We start from the raw sequence: 18,986 nt of genomic DNA on the forward strand, positions 1-18,986 counted from the left end.
CTTAGAGGGGAGATCAACAATTTCCAGGCTCAGAGACATGTACTAGTCTGTGGCGACCTAAACGCCAGAACTGGACAAGAACCTGACACACATGGGGACAAACCTACCTGGAGGTGACAGCATTCCCTCCCCCATATGCCCCCCTAGTCATAACTACAACAACATAACCAACAAGTATAGGTCACAACTCCTGCAGCTCTGTCGGACGCTGGATATGTACATAGTCAATGGTAGGCTTCGAGGGGACTCCTATGGTAGGTACTGTATACCCACAGTATAAATCACCTCTTGGCAGTAGTACTGTAGACTACTTTATCACTGACCTCAACCCAGAGTCTCTTAGAGCATTCACAGTCAGTTGTCACGTTGGTAACAATGATTCGAGAGACAGGTGCAGGAATGCGTGATCTGGGTTTTATTCAGCCCAAATTACGGCGTGCCGTGTAAAGGCACAGGGACGAAGACCAAACAAACACGTAACAAAACACACAGGGTAGAAACCCAAAACAAAAGAGCGAGGTGTACCTCAAATAAATAACACACACGCACAATGATTAATACAAGGGATGAGACCCGTAATCATCTGCACAATCCATAAGGGCACGAAATCCCAAAACACACAGCCACGGGTCCTGAATGGACGGGAGACTCCGGCATTACCGGACGGACGGGAGATTCCGGCAGCCCCCGGACAGGCGGGAGACTACGGCAGCTCCGGAGTGAAGGGCGATTCTGGAAGCTCTTGGCTGACTTGCAGGCTCTTGCAGCTCCTGGCTGACTGGCGGCTCTGGCAGCTCCTGGCTGACTGGCGGCTCTGGCAGCTCAGGACTGGAGGGAGACTCTGGCAGCTCAGGACTGGAGGGAGACTCTGGCAGCTCAGGACTGGAGGGAGACTCTGGCAGCTCAGGACAGACGGGAGACTCTGGCAGCTTAGGATAGATGGGAGACTCTGGCAGCTCAGGATAGACGGGAGACTCTGGCAGCTCAGGACAGACAGGAGACTCTGGCAGCGCTGGACAGGCGGGAGCACCTGTAGGGAGGAGACGGAGAGACAGCCTGGTGTGGGGGGCTGCCACCGGAGGGCTGGTGCGTGGAGGTGGCACCGGATAGACCGGAACGTGAAGGCGCACTGGAGCTCTCGAGCACCGAGCCTGCCCAACCTTACCTGGTTGAATGCTCCCCGTAGCCAGGCCAGTGTGGCGAGGTGGAATAGCCCGCACTGGGCTGTGCTGGCGAACCGGGGACACCATGCGTAAGGCTGGTGCCATGTACCCCGAGGAGACGCACTGGAGACCAGATGCGCTGAGCCGGCTTCATGGCACCTGGCTCGATGCCCACTCTAGCCCGGCCGATACGAGGCGCTGCTATGTATCGCACCGGGCTATGCCTGCGCACCGGGGACACCGTGCGGGGACACCGTGCAGGGACACCGGCATAACACGGTGCCTGCCCGGTCCCTCTCTCTCCACGGTAAGCATGGGGAGTTGGCTCAGGTCTCCTACCTGACTTAGCCACACTCCCCGTGTGCCCCCCCCAATACATTTTTGGGGCTGCCTCTCGGGCTTCCTTTCCAGCCGTGTTCCCTCAAAGCGCTGGCTCCCTTTACCTACTGCCTCCACTCTCATGGCTGCCTCCACCTGTTCCCATGGGAGGCGATCCCTTCCAGCCAAGATCTCCTCCCATGTGTAGCAACCCTTGCCATCCAGAATGTCCTCCCATGTCCATTCCTCCTTATAGCGCTGCTCCTACTGCTGCTGCTGCTGCCTGTTACCACATTGCTTGGTCCTTTGGTGGTGGGTGATTCTGTAACGGCCGTCGTATGAAGGAGAGGACCAAGGTGCAGTGTGGTAAGTGTTCATGATGTTTAATAAAATAAACAGAACACTAAATGACCAAAAACAACAAAGAGAGTGAACGACACAAAACAGTTCTGTATGGTAAACACAGACATAGGAAACAATCACCCACGAAACACAATAGAAAACCGGCTACCTAAATATAGTTCTCAATCAGGGACAACGATAGACAGCTGCCTCTGATTGAGAACCATACCAGGCCAAACACAGAAATAGCAAATCATAGAAAAACTAACATAGACAACCCACCCAACTCACGCCCTGACCATACTAAAACAAATACAGAACAAAAGAACTAAGGTCAGAACGTGACACAAACATCAAATTGAGACTCTGCATGCAGAATTCTGCAGAAATATCCTCCATGAACAACGTAAAACACCAAATAATGCATGTAGAGGAGAATTAGGCCGATACCTACTAATGATCAAAATCCAGAAAAGAGCCGTTAAATTCTACAACCACCTAAAAGGAAGTAAATCGCAAACCTTCCATAACAAAGGCCAGCTTCTTCAGGCAGAAATGTGCATCCTGTAGCTCTACCTCCAAAAAGTTCTGGGACACTGTGAAGTCCATGGAGAACAAGAGCACCTCCTCCCAGCTGCCCACTGCACTGAGGCTCTGTAACACGGTCACCACCAATAAATCCATGATTATCGAAAACTTCAACAAAGCATTTCTCAACGGTTGGCCATGCCTTCCTCCTGGCTACTCCAACCTCGGCCAACAGCTCCCCCCCCCTCTCCAGGTTCTCCTTTACCCAAATCCAGATAGTAGATGTTCTGAAAGAGTTGCAAAACCTGGACCCGTACAAATCAGCTGGTCTTGACAATCTGGACCCTCTATTTCTGAAACTATCCGCCACCATTGTCGCAACTCCTATTACCAGCCTGTTCAACCTCTTTTTCATATCGTCTGAGATCCCCAAGGATTGGAAAGCTGCCGCAGTCATCCCCCTCTTCAAAGGGGGAGACACCCTGGACCCTAACTGTTACAGACCTATATCCATCCTGCCCTGCCTATCTAAGGTCTTCGAAAGCCAAGTCAACAAACAGGTCACTGACCATCTCGAATCCCACCGTACCTTCTCCGCTGTGCAATCTGGTTTCCGAGCCGGTCACGGGTGCACCTCATCCACGCTCAAGGTACTAAACAATATCATAACCGGCATCGATAAAAGACAGTACTGTGCAGCCGTCTTCATCGTCCTTGCCAAGGCTTTCAACTCTGTCAATCACCATATTCTTATCGGCAGACTCAGTAGCCTCGGTTTTTCTGATGCCTTGCCTGGTTCACCAACTACTTTGCAGACACAGTTCAGTGTGTCAAATCGGAGGGCATGTTTTCCGGTCCTCTGGCAGTCTCTATGGGGGTGCCACAGGGTTCAATTCTCGGGCCGATTCTTTTTCTGTATATATCAATGATGTTGCTCTTGCTGCGGGAGTTTCCCTGACCCACCTTTACGCAGACGACACCATTCTGTATACTTCCGGCCCGTCCTTAGACACTGTGCTATCGAACCTCCAAACGAGCTTCAATGCCATACAACACTCCTTCCGTGGCCTCTAACTGCTCTTAATCGCTAGTAAAACCAAATGCATGCTTTTCAACCGTTCGCTGCCTGCACCCGCACGCCCGACTTGCATCACCACCCTAGATGGTTCCGACCTAGAATATGTGGACATCTATAAGTACCTAGGTGTCTGGCTAGACTGTAAACTCTCCTTCCAGACTCATATCAAACATCTCCAATCTAAAATCAAATCTAGAGTCGGCTTTCTATTCCGCAACAAAGCATCCTTCACTCATGCCGCCAAACTTACCCTAGTAAAATGGACTATCCTACCGATCCTCGACTTCGGTGATGTCATCTACAAAATAGCTTCCAACACTCTACTCAGCAAACTGGATGCAGTTTATCACAGTGCCATCCGTTTTGTTACTAAAGCACCTTATACCACCCACCACTGCGACCTGTATGCTCTAGTCGGCTGGCCCTCGCTACATATTCGTCGCCAGACCCACTGGCTCAAAGGGTCATCTACAAGTCCATGCTAGGTAAAGCTCCGCCTTATCTCAGTTTACTGGTCACGATGGCAACACCCACCCGTAGCACACGCTCCAGCAGGTGTATCTCACTGATCATCCCTATAGCCAACACCTCATTTGGCCGCCTTTCGTTACAGTTCTCTGCTGCCTGTGACTGGAACGAATTGCAAAAATCGCTGAAGTTGGAGACTTTTATCTCCCTCACCAACTTCAAACATCTGCTATCTGAGCAGCTAACCGATCTTTGCAGCTGTACATAGTCTATCGGTAAATAGCCCACCCAATTTTACCTACCTCTTCCCCATACTGTTTATATTTATTTACTTTTCTGCTCTTTTGCACACCAATATCTCTACCTGTACATGACCATCTGATCATTTATCACTCCAGTGTTAATCTGCAAAATTGTAATTATTCGCCTACCTCCTCATGCCTTTTGCACACAATGTATATAGACACTCTTTTTTTTCTTTTTTTACTACTGTTTTATTGACTTGTTAATTGTTTACTCCATGAGTAACTCTGTGTTGTCAGTTCACACTGCTATGCTTTATCTTGGTCAGGTCGCAGTTGCAAATGAGAACTTGTTCTCAACTAGCCTACCTGGTTAAATATAAGTGAAAAAAAAACTTCACCTACAGAGAAATTAACATGGAGAAGAGCCCTCTAAGCAAGCTGGTCCTGGGGCTATGTTCACAAACGCAAACAGACCCCACAGAGCCCCAGGACAAAAACACAATTAGACCCAACCAAATTATGAGAAAACAAAAAGATAATTACTTGACACATTGGAAAGAATTTATAAAAATACAGAGCAAACTAGAATGCTATTTGGCCCTAAACAGAGAGGACACAGTGGCAGAATACCTGACCACGGTGACTGACCTAAAATTAAGGAAAGCTTTGACTATGTACAGACTCAGTGAGCATAGCATTGCTATTGAGAAAGGCCGCCAAAGACAGACCTGGCTCTCAAGAGAAATGAGGGGGGAACTGAGCTGCACTTTCTAACCTCCTGTCAAATGTATGACCATATTAGAGACACATATTTCCCTCAGATTACACAGACCCACAAAGAATTTGAAAACAAATCCAATTTTGATAAACTTCCATATCTATTGGGTGAGATACCACAGTGTGCCATCACAGCAGCAATATTTGTGACCTGTTGCCACAAGAAAAGGGCAACAAGTGAAGAACAAACACCATTGTAAATACAACCTATATTTATGTTTATTTATTTTCCCTTTTGGCCTTTAACTATTTGCACATCATTACAATACTGTATATATACATAATATGAACTTTTTAAAGTGTAATGTTTACTGTACATTTTTTATTGTTTATTTCACTTTTGTTTATTATCTATTTCACTTGCATATGCAATGTTAACATGTGTTTCCCATGCCAAAAACACCCTTAAATTGAAATTGAATTGAGAGAGAGATGTTATATGTCATATATTATATGAGCATATGTTATATGCTCATTAGAATGGGGAGAAGGGGGAGGAGGTTGAATCACATACAGTGTTTTCTCTGGTATACGGTACTGATGTCAGGGTTATACAGTAAAGAGTGTGTAGGATTCCAATTACTCTAAATGTGTTATTGTTTCTATTAGGTCAACATTGTGCTTTAGCAACACAATCATTTTTTGTCATGCCAATAAAAGAGAGAGAGAAAGAGAGGAAGAGCTAGTGCCCTGAAAGGATCTATTCTACGGTCGCGAGGGCCGGATCAGCTGCTTGCCTTGCTGTTGTAATTGGGTTCACATGAGAGGCTGGTGGTGGGACTCATTTCAGTTACAATCAGCAACAGCAGTAGTCTCGTGTTCAACTCTCTCTTTACTTACTCTCTCTAACTCTCTCCATCCCTCCTTCCCCTATCTTGCTCTCTCCCTGCATACTATAGCTCTCTTTTTTTTCTCCTTCTCCTGTATTCTCTCTCCTCTTTGCTCGCCTGTTGAGATTATTCACTCATAACTCAGAGGACCCAACATCCTAACTGAGTCCAGACTGGAGCCATGGCTCCAGAAAAGGAAAGCAATGGTCTCGAAAACTACGCATTTGCTGTAAGTATGAACACAATTATTCCCGTGCTGGAGGATTATGTTGACATTTGCTGCAGTGTATTTGAGTAAAGATTATGTTCATAGTAAACCTAAAAGTTACAGGCTGTAAAGCATAAACACTGTAACATTTAGATATATTTACACAATATTCAACAATAATAGTTTTCTTAGTATTGGAGACAGACATTTGCGAGCGCCACCTATTACAGGTACAAGTTCTGAGGGAACACATGCAATGCATTTTCTGCAAATAGATGAATGTGTAAACTCAAACAAAGAAACAAATTCCCAGTGATTTTCAGCCTTGGTGATATATTGATCTCTTCCTCTTAACTAATTACCATATCATAACACATGTGGTACTCTTCAGATTGCATACTGTAGTATTGTAATAATGTAACGGGCTACAATAGTAAGTTAATCATTTCCAAGAAGTCTGAGTGAATTCATAAGAACTGAGTGACTTGAATTCCTTTAGAATGGCTCTTGTTTATATGAATGCTACTTCAACCCAACCGTCACATGTACACCTTGAAATAGGATGTGTGCTCTATTATATGGGTTTGGTTGAGCAGAATGAAGCTGCTCGTTCTTATTAGGCTGAGAAGTGTTGTTAACTTTCTATACGGTTCTGTCGGTACGATCACCTGACCCACAATTAGTCCCTCATGCATAACTTACTTATAATGGCTCTCTGGTGCAAATAATTGACCGCAAAATGACAGTAAGGGGCAAGAAGAAACTTGAAGGATACTGGGTTTCTATGCGAGTTGTTGGATTTGTTGATTTATTGACACACATAATTGATTTTGTCCATGAAAGCCATGAAAATGTATTTAGCTACACATATTAGCCACTAATTTGTAGTTTATAATTGTGTATATAAGTAGCTATTAAGGCTTTTATTCTCTGCAGAAATATTGTCCAGAAATCAGCTCATTGTACAGAAAGGGGCACACCTCCCCAACCCCATGATCAAAATCATATAATGTTTGCCTGAAATAAAGGATTTGTGTAGTTTAATGAGATAAGAAATGTATTAATCTTATATCATATACTGTACGCTATACAGTCAACATTCAAGTCAAATTTGACAAAAACATTAGCAAGTAAAATTCCATAGTGTAAGCAAACAGTCTACACACATCTCTGAGTAAATCTATTCAGCAAGCATTGATAGGCTTGCTTTGGTATACAACTATACGTGACACGGGTTTCCAGAATGTCTTAACAAAACACTTTCAGTAAATCATTTAAAACCCCTATGGGTGATAGTAGCCCTTTCCTGCAGTGAATGATCAAAAGCCCCTCTATGGGTGAAATGTTATTCATAATTTCATCATCAATATACTTTTTTTTTAAAGACGAAAATTCAGTGTTTCTATGTCAAACAGTTTTGTTGTATTTAAGTATTCTGTAATGTAAATAAAGTGTAATATTATGATGCAAACTCAAAATTAAATTTCAACTCAATATCTGACATGGTATAGGTGTCTTCTTTTTTAAGCCCTTTTTGTAAGTATTTGAGGTATATATTTTAGTTTCAAAGTAGATTTATTTAAGACTACCAAGAATCACTCTGTGTGACCCTGATTTATCTCACCGCATTAAAAGGTTTTAAGCCTATGTTATGAGTGATATTTTGCCTGTGTTATGAGTGATATTTTGCGTGTCTTATGAGTGATATTATGTCTGTCAGACCCATTTGTACCCCAATGAATGCGACCCTGGTCTCTGTCCGGTAGATTGATGGGCGTTTCTGTGATCTGGAGAAGGATGGAGAGGGCTCCGACCTCTCTGAGGAGGACGACAAGAACAAACTGGCCTACTGTGTCACAGACATCCCACCCTGGTACCTTTGCATCATTCTGGGCATCCAGGTAGTTCAAAGCCCTACTTTGTATAATTGGAGGCTCACTGGTAGAGGTTGGCCTGGGTGCAGCTGAGGATGGGCCTCCTCGGGGCTCCATTGATTTGATTAGGCAGTGTAATCAATTGGATGAACAGTCAAATAACCTAGTTTCCCAGGATTCATTTGGGCTCAAATTAAAAAGAAAGCCACCAAGTCACATGAGGACCTCAAACTTAAATATTCAACAGCGAGATTTTTGTTGAGGCTGATGGCAAACACTGAACCTGTACCTGTGATTTCAGCTGCTCATCTTGGCTTCAGTAACCTCGGTGGGTTTAATCCTCATGAGTGCATCTCCTCTTCTTCTGCTCTCCCCTCCATCCTCCCTGTCTCTCCTCAGCATTGCCTGACAGCGTTTGGAGGGATCATCGCCATCCCTCTGATCCTGTCTCAGGGTCTGTGTCTGCAGCATGACAGCCTGACCCAGGGTCACCTTATCAGCACCATCTTCTTTGTGTCAGGCGTGTGCACCCTGCTGCAGGTCACCTTTGGAATCAGGTGAGGAGGGTAGCTGGGGTTGGTTGGATATGGCTTTGGGCCAATCATTCATCAGCAACAACAGAGTGACTGTTGACATAAAGGGGGCCTACAGCAAGGGGAAGAAAGAAGAAAGGGGCAAAACTTTATATGGTCAATGAAGATTGACGTTAAAGAGAGAACCTCTTGTGAAGGTGGAGTTACCCATGATATATGGAGACACCATACATGTAGAGGGTGAGGCTTGGCATCTCCTTGTTGTCTTGTCATGTTGGAATCAAAACAAAGTGCCATAAATTCCATGAAATCAATATATTTTAAAACCAATGAAACCAAATCCAAACTGTGTAGACATGTTATCAGCTCACTGATAATCACCCAAAAGAACGCTAGACAGTCAGGGAGCATCGAAAATTCCCAAAACAATGGATAGATAGAGGAATTTGTTTGCAAATTTTGACCACAATGGAAAAAATTATAATGTAGTGCAGCCCTCCATACCTTGTTGAAGACCGAATGAAACCCCCGGGCAAAATGAGTTTGACACCCCTGAACTGGGCTGTATACTATGGGTTCTTAAGTTTCCTTCTAAGCCTCTGTTGACCTTTGAAGCATGTTTTTCCGGTCCGTGTGATGCATTATCCTCACACAATAGGATATTATGCAGTGGGCACTGGGGCTTTAGGTTATTAAAGCATGTGCCATTATTGTGCACTAGCTAGGTCTAAGTATGGTATGCAAGTGCTAGATTTTTCCCAGAAACATCTATTTTGTGACTGAGAATGGAAAATGGTAGTTGTTGTTCTATCTACAGTATGGTGTACCGTAAGCAAGGTGTTGTTCTATCCATGGTGTACCAAAAGCAAGGTGTTGTTCTATCCATGGTGTACCAAAAGCAAGGTGTTGTTCTATCTATGGTGTACTGTAAGCAAGGTGCTGTTCTATCTATGGTGTGCCAAAAGCAAGGTGTTGTTCTATCCATGGTGTACCGTAAGCAAGGTGTTGTTCTATCCATGGTGTACCAAAAGCAAGGTGTTGTTCTATCTATGGTGTACCAAAAGCAAGGTGTTGTTCTATCTATGGTGTACCAAAAGCAAGGTGTTGTTCTATCTATGGTGTACTGTAAGCAAGGTGCTGTTCTATCTATGGTGTGCCAAAAGCAAGGTGTTGTTCTATCTATGATGTACCAAAAGCAAGGTGTTGTTCTATCTATGGTGTACCAAAAGCAAGGTGTTGTTCTATCTATGGTGTACTGTAAGCAAGGTGCTGTTCTATCTATGGTGTGCCAAAAGCAAGGTGTTGTTCTATCTATGATGTACCAAAAGCAAGGTGTTGTTCTATCTATGGTGTACTGTAAGCAAGGTGTTGTTCTATCTATGGTGTACTGGAAGCAAGGTGTTGTTCTATCTATGGTGTACCGTAAGCAAGGTGTTGTTCTATCTATGGTGTACCGTAAGCAAGGTGTTGTTCTATCTATGGTGTACCAAAAGCAAGGTGTTGTTCTATCTATGGTGTACCAAAAGCAAGGTGTTGTTCTATCTATGGTGTACCAAAAGCAAGGTGTTATTCTATCTATGGCGTACTGTAAGCAAGGTGCTGTTCTATCTATGGTGTGCCAAAAGCAAGGTGTTGTTCTATCTATGATGTACCAAAAGCAAGGTGTTGTTCTATCTATGGTGTACTGTAAGCAAGGTGTTGTTCTATCTATGGTGTACTGTAAGCAAGGTGTTGTTCTATCTATGGTGTACCGTAAGCAAGGTGTTGTTCTATCTATGGTGTACCGTAAGCAAGGTGTTGTTCTATCTATGGTGTACCGAAAGCAAGGTGTTGTTCTATATATGGTGTACCGTAAGCAAGGTGTTGTTCTATCTATGGTGTACCATAAGCAAGGTGTTGTTCTATCTATGGTGTACCGTAAGAAATTTGTTGTTTTATCTACAGTATGGTGTACTGTAAGCAAGGTGTTGTTCTATCTATGATGTACCAAAAGCAAGGTGTTGTTCTATATATGGTGTACCGTAAGCAATTTGTTGTTTTATCTACAGTATGGTGTACTGTAAGCAAGGTGTTGTTCTATCTATGGTGTACTGTAAGCAAGGTGTTGTTCTATCTATGGTGTACTGTAAGCAAGGTGTTGTTCTATCTATGGTGTACCGAAGGCAAGGTGTTGTTCTATATATGGAGTACCGTAAGCAAGGTGTTGTTCTATATATGGTGTACCGTAAGCAAGGTGTTGTTCTATCTATGGTGTACCGTAAGCAATTTGTTGTTTTATCTACAGTATGGTGTACTGTAAGCAAGGTGTTGTTCTATCTATGGTGTACTGTAAGCAAGGTGTTGTTCTATCTATGGTGTACCGTAAGCTATTTGTTATTCTATCTACAGTATGGTGTACTGTAAGCAAGGTGTTGTTCTATATATGGTGTACTGTAAGCAAAGTGTTGTTCTATATATGGTGTACCGTAAGCAATTTGTTATTCTATCTACAGTATGGTGTACTGTAAGCAAGGTGTTGTTCTATATATGGTGTACTGTAAGCAAGGTGTTGTTCTATATATGGTGTACTGTAAGCAAAGTGTTGTTCTATATATGGTGTACCGTAAGCAATTTGTTATTCTATTTACAGTATGGTGTACTGTAAGCAAGGTGTTGTTCTATATATGGTGTACTGTAAGCAAAGTGTTGTTCTATATATGGTGTACCGTAAGCAATTTGTTATTCTATCTACAGTATGGTGTACTGTAAGCAAGGTGTTGTTCTATATATGGTGTACTGTAAGCAAGGTGTTGTTCTATATATGGTGTACTGTAAGCAAAGTGTTGTTCTATATATGGTGTACCGTAAGCAATTTGTTGTTCTATATATGGTGTCCCGTAAGCAAGGTGTTGTTCTATATATGGTGTGCCGTAAGCAATTTGTTGTTCTATATATGGTGTACCGTAAGCAAGGTGTTGTTCTATCTATGGTGTACCGTAAGCAATTTGTTGTTCTATATATGGTGTACCGTAAGCAAGGTGTTGTTCTATCTATGGTGTACCGTAAGCAAGGTGTTGTTCTATCTATGGTGTACCAAAAGCAAGGTGTTGTTCTATATATGGTGTACCGTAAGCAATTTGTTGTTCTATATATGGTGTACCGAAAGCAAGGTGTTGTTCTATCTATGGTGTACCGTAAGCAATTTGTTGTTCTATATATGGTGTACCGTAAGCAAGGTGTTGTTCTATCTATGGTGTACCGTACGCAAGGTGTTGTTCTATATATGGTGTACTGTAAGCAAGGTTTTGTTCTATATATGGTGTACCGTAAGCAAGTTGTTGTTCTATATATGGTGTACCGTAAGCAAGGTGTTGTTCTATATATGGTGTGCCGTAAGCAATTTGTTGTTCTACATATGGTGTACCGTAAGCAAGGTGTTGTTCTATCTATGGTGTACCAAAAGCAAGGTGTTGTTCTATATATGGTGTTCCGAAAGCAAGGTGTTGTTCTATATATGGTGTACCGAAAGCAAGGTGTTGTTCTATATATGGTGTACCGAAAGCAAGGTGTTGTTCTATATATGGTGTACTGTAAGCAATTTGTTATTCTATCTACAGTATGGTGTACTGTAAGCAAGGTGTTGTTCCATATATGGTGTACTGTAAGCAAGGTGTTGTTCTATCTATGGTGTACTGTAAGCAATATGTTGTTCTGTCTATGGTGTACTGTAAGGCAATGTATGGCACTGCCCAGCTGCCCAGGTCCAACCTGGCCAACCATAACCTGACCCAGAGTTCTGCATCATATCATCATAACAGGATTAGGTAGGAATTTCCATCTTATTAGGTTGATAAACTAGCTCACATTAAGTCTACATTCCTGCAGGCAAATATCTCCAAAAGCCTGGAGGTCAGCTGTGAGGAAAACAATGGATGTGTTGAACTCGCTAGTAGGGAGTGAAACTCCAGCTCAGCCCTGATCAGGATATGAGATGTGACACATTTATACGTGTCAGTTAGAAACTTAGCTAATTGTATTGTAATGCCATAGGAGTCAACATTTACACAGACAAACGACCACTTCACTGTATTTAGTGGCTCCATTGTCATTACTGATCCATCTGTCAACAATAGTTGAATTGAAAGTGGGGCCTAATGTATCAGAGGATGGAGACACACAGCAGATAGTCATTACATTAACCTGTAGGAGTCTTGATTGGAAAGACATGGTTTTTACATAACGTCCTCACAAGATTTGAATCAGCCCTTCAAGGCCTAAAATTAGATCTAGAGAAACAATGTGCTGTGTGTGATTCAGGCCATGCTGTTTGAACCTGGAGGTTGCGTGTTTTGGATCGGATTAGCTAAGGACTTGCACTTTGGCTTGGAGTTGATTGAGGCTGTTCTCTACGGAAGAAAAGGAGGGGTTGATTCATAAAAGGCACCTTTTGTTTGGATGATTGACAAGAAGATACTACAAAGCAAAGGGATTTAAATTCATTCTAATTCACTGTGACATTGATTATGGGGATGAATTCCTTATGTACTAGTTTCTACACCTTAGACAGAACATCTTTGCAATTGTGATTTCAGACATCACCCCCCCCATCTCTCGTGCTTTCTCTCTCTTTACCCCTCAGACTGCCCATTCTACAGGGGGGTACTTTCACCTTGCTGGCTCCCTCTATGGCCATGCTGTCGATGCCAGAGTGGACATGCCCTGCCTGGACCCAGAACGCTTCCTTGGTCAATGCCACCTCTCCTGAGTATGTAGAGGTGTGGCAGAGCCGCATGCGAGCGGTGAGTGACACACTTACGAGAGAGAGAGCGAGAGAGGGCGAGAGAGCGAGAGAGCGAGAGAGAGAGAGAGAGAGAGAGAGAGAGAGAGAGAGAGAGAGAGAGAGAGAGAGAGAGAGAGAGAGAGAGAGAGAGGGAGAGGGAGAGAGAGAGAGAAGCATGGCGCTTGTAGTGCCAGGGTTTGATTCCCGGAACCATCAATATTGTAAAATGTATGTACTGACTGTATTTTTGGATAAAAGCATCTGCTAAATGGCAGAAAAAGTACACAGGGTGTACAAAACATGAGGAAAGCCTGCTCTTTCCATGACCGAGACTGACCAGGTGAATCCTTATTGATGTCACCTGCTAAATCCACTTCAGTCAGTGTAGATGAATGGGAGGAGACAGGTTAAATAAGGATTTTTAAGCCTTGAGACAATCGAACATGGATTGTATATGTGTGCCATTCAGAGGGTGAATGGGCAAGACAAAAGATGTAAGTACCTTTGAACAGGGTATGGTAGTAGGTGCCAGGAACACCGGTTTGAGTGTCTCAAGAACTGCAGCCCCTCTGAGTTTTTCATGCTCAACAGTCCACCACCCAAAGAACAATCAGCCAACTTGACACAACTATGGGAAGCATTGAAGTCAGCATAGGCCATCATCCCTGTAGAATGCTTTTGACACCTTGTAGAGTCATGCCGCAACGAATGGAGGCTGTTCTGAGGGCGAAAGGGGTTGCAACTCAATATTAGGAAGGTGTTCCTAATGTTTTGTACACTCCGTGTATTTTATTGAGAGAGAGGGCGAGTTTAGCCACATTTGAACATTTCTTAATAACCCTTGACAACCCATTATTTACAGGATTCCCATCTATAGGATTTCCCATCTTATTGTGGTAATTGATTGTGTGTATATGCTTATGTGGTTTATTCCTCTACAGTTACAGGGCTCCATCATGGTGGGCTCCTTGTTCCAGGTCCTGGTGGGTTTCTCTGGCCTCATCGGTCTCTTCATGCGTTTCATTGGCCCCCTCACCATCGCACCCACCATCTCTCTGATTGGCCTGTCCCTATACGACTCAGCTGGAATGAATGCAGGGAACCACTGGGGCATCTCAACTATGTATGTACCTCTCAGTATGGTTATTTAAGTCTGATTTATGGGTTTTTACTTCCAAACCCCTACACGCCTGTGGTCATCAATCCTTGACCTGGAGAGCCATAAGGTGTGCAGGTTTGTGTTCCTGCCCCGTATTAAAACTCCAGATTCAATTAATCGGCTGGATTTAGGGATGTAACAAAAGCATGCTCACCCTCTAGCTGTCCCAGAGCAGGTTTGGCGTAGCTATGAATTCATGCATGTCAATGGCTACATACTGTAAGATGGTACCCATGCTAAGTGCATAACTAGAGGGCACATTCTGCTTTGTGAACAGAGTTAGTCTCTTTCCTACAGGACGACTGCTCTGATTATCCTGTTCTCCCAGTACCTCCGACACATCCCTGTACCATTTCCCACATACAGCAAGACCAAGAAACTCCACACCACCAAGATCTACATCTTCCAGATTCTACCAGTAAGTCCATTGGAAAATTAAGACTCAAAGCTGTTCACTGTTCTCTCAAGCCCTTATATAGGACCCAGAGTTTTCCCTGGTCAGTTTCTGTGGTCTGGAAAAACTCCTGGTCCTAATAATGACTGGTGTAACATATTTACATGTACTGTATGTGGTCTTCCTCAGGTGCTCCTTGGCATCACACTGTCATGGCTGATCTGCTACATTTTCACCATCTCTGACGTCCTGCCCTCACAACCGGGGCAATATGGCTACCTGGCTCGCACAGACCTGAAAGGGGATGTCATAGTCCAGGCCCCCTGGTTCAGATTCCCATACCCAGGTAGGAGGCACAGCCGCTCAGGGGGGATCATAAGCAACAACTCCATAACCTGATAATCAGATGTTTGGATAAGTTTTTCCTGGTCTGGTCACATGGTCAGGTCACATGGTCAGGAAAACCTCAGGGCTTATCACCTATTCTAGCCCTAACCCCAACCCTTTGCACTATATGGGTAATGAATATGTATGGTTTATTGATATGTGCATTATTAAAAAGACCCTAATGTATTATACATTAACTGGACCACCCAAACTCAGGTCAGTGGGGCTTACCAACAGTGAGCCTGGCAGGAGTGGTAGGGATCTTGGCTGGGGTGATATCCTCCATGATAGAGTCGGTGGGGGACTACCACGCCTGTGCCAGGCTGTCAGGGGCCCCTCCTCCCCCAAAACATGCCATCAACAGGGGCATTGGCATCGAGGGGCTTGGCTGTCTGCTGGCTGGGGCCTGGGGCACAGGCAATGGAACCACCTCCTACAGTGAGAATGTGGGAGCATTGGGGATCACCAAGGTGAGATGAGCTATTTTTCATTATACAATCTGTTTTTAGATGTTAAACTGAGCTGAATCAATGTTTTTTGGAATATGGAACTTTTAAAAGCTATTAGCTGTGAACAGTCTCAATAGACAATGTTCTCTTTTCTTGCAGGTGGGCAGTCGAATGGTGATCATTGCTGGTGGCGTCTTGCTGATCATCATGGGACTGTTTGGTAAAATTGGAGCCATTTTCACCACCATCCCCACACCTGTGGTTGGAGGAATGTTCTTGGTCATGTTTGGGGTCATATCTGCAGCTGGAGTTTCAAATCTGCAGGTAAACTCCTGTGGAGACTCACACCAGTTTGGACAGTTGCCTAGGTTTATTTACCTATTGTTATTGTACAATGGCCACAAGACATTTTGCATATGAAGGCTTTTTCATTCATGTCTTTACTGACAAGTAGGGTTGCAAAATTCAGGTAAAATTCTAAGGTTTTCCAGAAATCCCAGTTAAAATATGTCTGGTATCAGGAGGGAATTAGCAGGATCTCCTGGAATCTTCCAACCAGGATCTATGGAAAATATGGGAATTTGGGGAAAGTTATTGGACTTTTGCAACCCTAATGACTGGTTGTCATCTCCTCTCTCCTTATCATTTGACAGTATGCAGACATGAACTCCTCCCGGAACATCTTTATCTTTGGGTTTTCTATGTTTTCCGGACTGGTCATTCCAAACTGGATATTCAAGAACCCAGATGCCATAGCAACAGGTATCAGAGCAGATAATGCATGTAACACTGTAAAACAAAACATTCAAACTTCTTCAAAAAAGCTGGGGGAAAAGCACAACAGAAGATCAACATGGAGATCTAAGGTTCCTCTAGTATGTGAATTGGCCCAGTATGATGAACTCTATTCTCTTTGTCAGGTGTGGTCGAGCTGGACCAACTGCTGCAGGTGCTTCTGACAACCAGCATGTTTGTTGGAGGCTTCTTTGGGTTCTTCCTTGACAACACCATTCCTGGTAAGCTTCCACCCAGGAATAAGGGGGAATATCTATCCAACTGTTTCACATAGAGTAATGATTAGGTAAAGAGTATATATTCAGTGTTAGTTAATCTCCTCCCCAGACCTCAAAAACATTACACATCTTTCCTAAGATTCACAAGTCTCTGTTATAGGTGAGTTGAAGCATTGAACGCCACTGCTTTGTGCCACACAGGAACCAAGCGAGAGCGAGGCATCATAGCCTGGAACAAGATCCACCTGGACGACTCCAGCAACACCTTGGAGAGTAGCGAGGTGTACAACCTTCCATTTGGAATCAGCTCTTTCCTCTCCTCCTACACCTGGGTTCGATATGTGCCGTTCCTCCCTCTGAATGCACCCAGCTCACAGGACACGTCCGGGGTGGACTCTTTGGAGGCCAAGAAGCAACCTGGGAAGCCAGAGCCCTCACATATCATCAGATCAGTGGCCCTATGAACACTGAGCAAGCCCAGACTCTGGCTAAAACAACAACAACAATAACAAAGGCAGCTCTCGTGACTTGGACCACCTGTCCTGCTCTTAAGACACTGTAAAAGAACGCTATCCATACTTATTTAGTCAGACATTTTCTACTCACTTCTTGGCCAGAATCAGATTAGCAGTAACCCTCGTTAGCCAACAAACGCATAGCTTTTCATTGTTTTTGTTTAGGCAGTGTCGGAGGTGTAACTGCATTAGAGCTGTAATAATCCACAAGCGGCTCCTGGCATTACCGATGCAGCCATCCCACTGGAATGTGGGATGCCATTGGATTACACCCAGTTGTTTAATGACTTTAAATTAGTTGAAATCCAGGACAGGTGCAGCCATCCTGGAATGTTGGGATGTAATTTTGTCCCCCCACACATCTTGATTACATTGATATAAATCCCTATTATGTTGTTTAATGACTTTAAATGTGTCATTATTTCTATAAAGCCTGCACTTTCTCATTCTGAACCTTTAACATGGCTAGATATCAGGACACTTGACATGACTACAACAGCTGCTGCTTTTGTCCATCCACACCAGACGCGATCAGGACATCTGATTTTGTCCCCCACACCAGACGCGATCAGGACACACATGTTGATTTTGTCCACACACAGACGCGATCAGGACACCATTGCGCACATGTTGATTTTGTCCATCCACACCAGACGCGATCAGGACACATGTTGATTTTGTCCCCCACACCAGACGCGATCAGACACACATGTTGATTTTGTCCCACACCAGACGCGATCAGGACACACATGTTGATTTTGTCCACACCAGACGCGATCAGGACACACATGTTGATTTTGTCCATCCACACCAGACGCGATCAGGACACACATGTTGATTTTGTCCCCCCACACCAGACGCGATCAGGACACACATGTTGATTTTGTCCATCCACACCAGACGCGATCAGGACACATGTTGATTTTGTCCATCCACACCAGACGCGATCAGGACACACATGTTGATTTTGTCCATCCACACCAGACGCGATCAGGACACACATGTTGATTTTGTCCCCCCACACCAGATGCGATCAGGACACACATGTTGATTTTGTCCATCCACACCAGACGCGATCAGGACACACATGTTGATTTTGTCCATCCACAGACGCGATCAGGACACACATGTTGATTTTGTCCCCCAGACGCGATCAGGACACACATGTTGATTTTGTCCATCCACACCAGACGCGATCAGGACACAGGACACACATGTTGATTTTGTCCATCCACACCAGACGCGATCAGGACACACATGTTGATTTTGTCCATCCACAGACGCATCAGGACACACATGTTGATTTTGTCCCCCACACCAGACGATCAGGACACATGTTGATTTTGTCCATCCACACCAGACGCGATCAGGACACACATGTTGATTTTGTCCATCCACACCAGACGCGATCAGGACACACATGTTGATTTTGTCCCCCCACACCAGACGATCAGGACACATGTTGATTTTGTCCATCCACACCAGACGCGATCAGGACACACATGTTGATTTTGTCCATCCACACCAGACGCGATCAGGACACACATGTTGATTTTGTCCATCCACACCAGACCATCAGGACACACATGTTGATTTTGTCCATCCACACCAGACGCGATCAGGACACACATGTTGATTTTGTCCATCCACACCAGACGCGATCAGGACACACATGTTGATTTTGTCCCCCACACCAGACCATCAGGACACACATGTTGATTTTGTCCATCAGACGCGATCAGGACACATGTTGATTTTGTCCCCCCACACCAAACGCGATGAGGACACGCATGTTGATTTTGTCCATCCACACCAGACGCGATCAGGACACGCATGTTGATTTTGTCCATTCACACCAAACGCGATCAGGACACGCATGTTGATTTTGTCCCCCCACACCAGACGCGATCAGGACACGCATGTTGATTTTGTCCATTCACACCAAA

The 18,986-nt window shown here is 44.3% G+C and overlaps 1 protein-coding gene across 1 annotated transcript; it reads left to right on the forward strand.

Annotated features, from left to right (window-relative positions):
- Positions 1-5,728: 5,728 nt before the first annotated feature.
- Positions 5,729-17,265, forward strand: LOC135508669 (solute carrier family 23 member 1-like). The gene is made up of 12 exons (XM_064928905.1): positions 5,729-5,978; positions 7,724-7,858; positions 8,231-8,388; positions 12,983-13,142; positions 14,065-14,246; positions 14,580-14,700; positions 14,866-15,022; positions 15,280-15,533; positions 15,672-15,836; positions 16,166-16,274; positions 16,433-16,528; positions 16,727-17,265. The coding sequence occupies exons 1-12, from the start codon at positions 5,931-5,933 to the stop codon at positions 16,987-16,989; spliced, it is 1,848 nt and encodes a 615-aa protein (XP_064784977.1). The 5' UTR covers positions 5,729-5,930; the 3' UTR covers positions 16,990-17,265.
- The last annotated feature ends 1,721 nt before the right edge of the window (positions 17,266-18,986 follow it).

Source organism: Oncorhynchus masou, chromosome 22, assembly GCF_036934945.1.
Source record: "Oncorhynchus masou masou isolate Uvic2021 chromosome 22, UVic_Omas_1.1, whole genome shotgun sequence".
Classification (NCBI taxonomy): domain Eukaryota; kingdom Metazoa; phylum Chordata; class Actinopteri; order Salmoniformes; family Salmonidae; genus Oncorhynchus; species Oncorhynchus masou.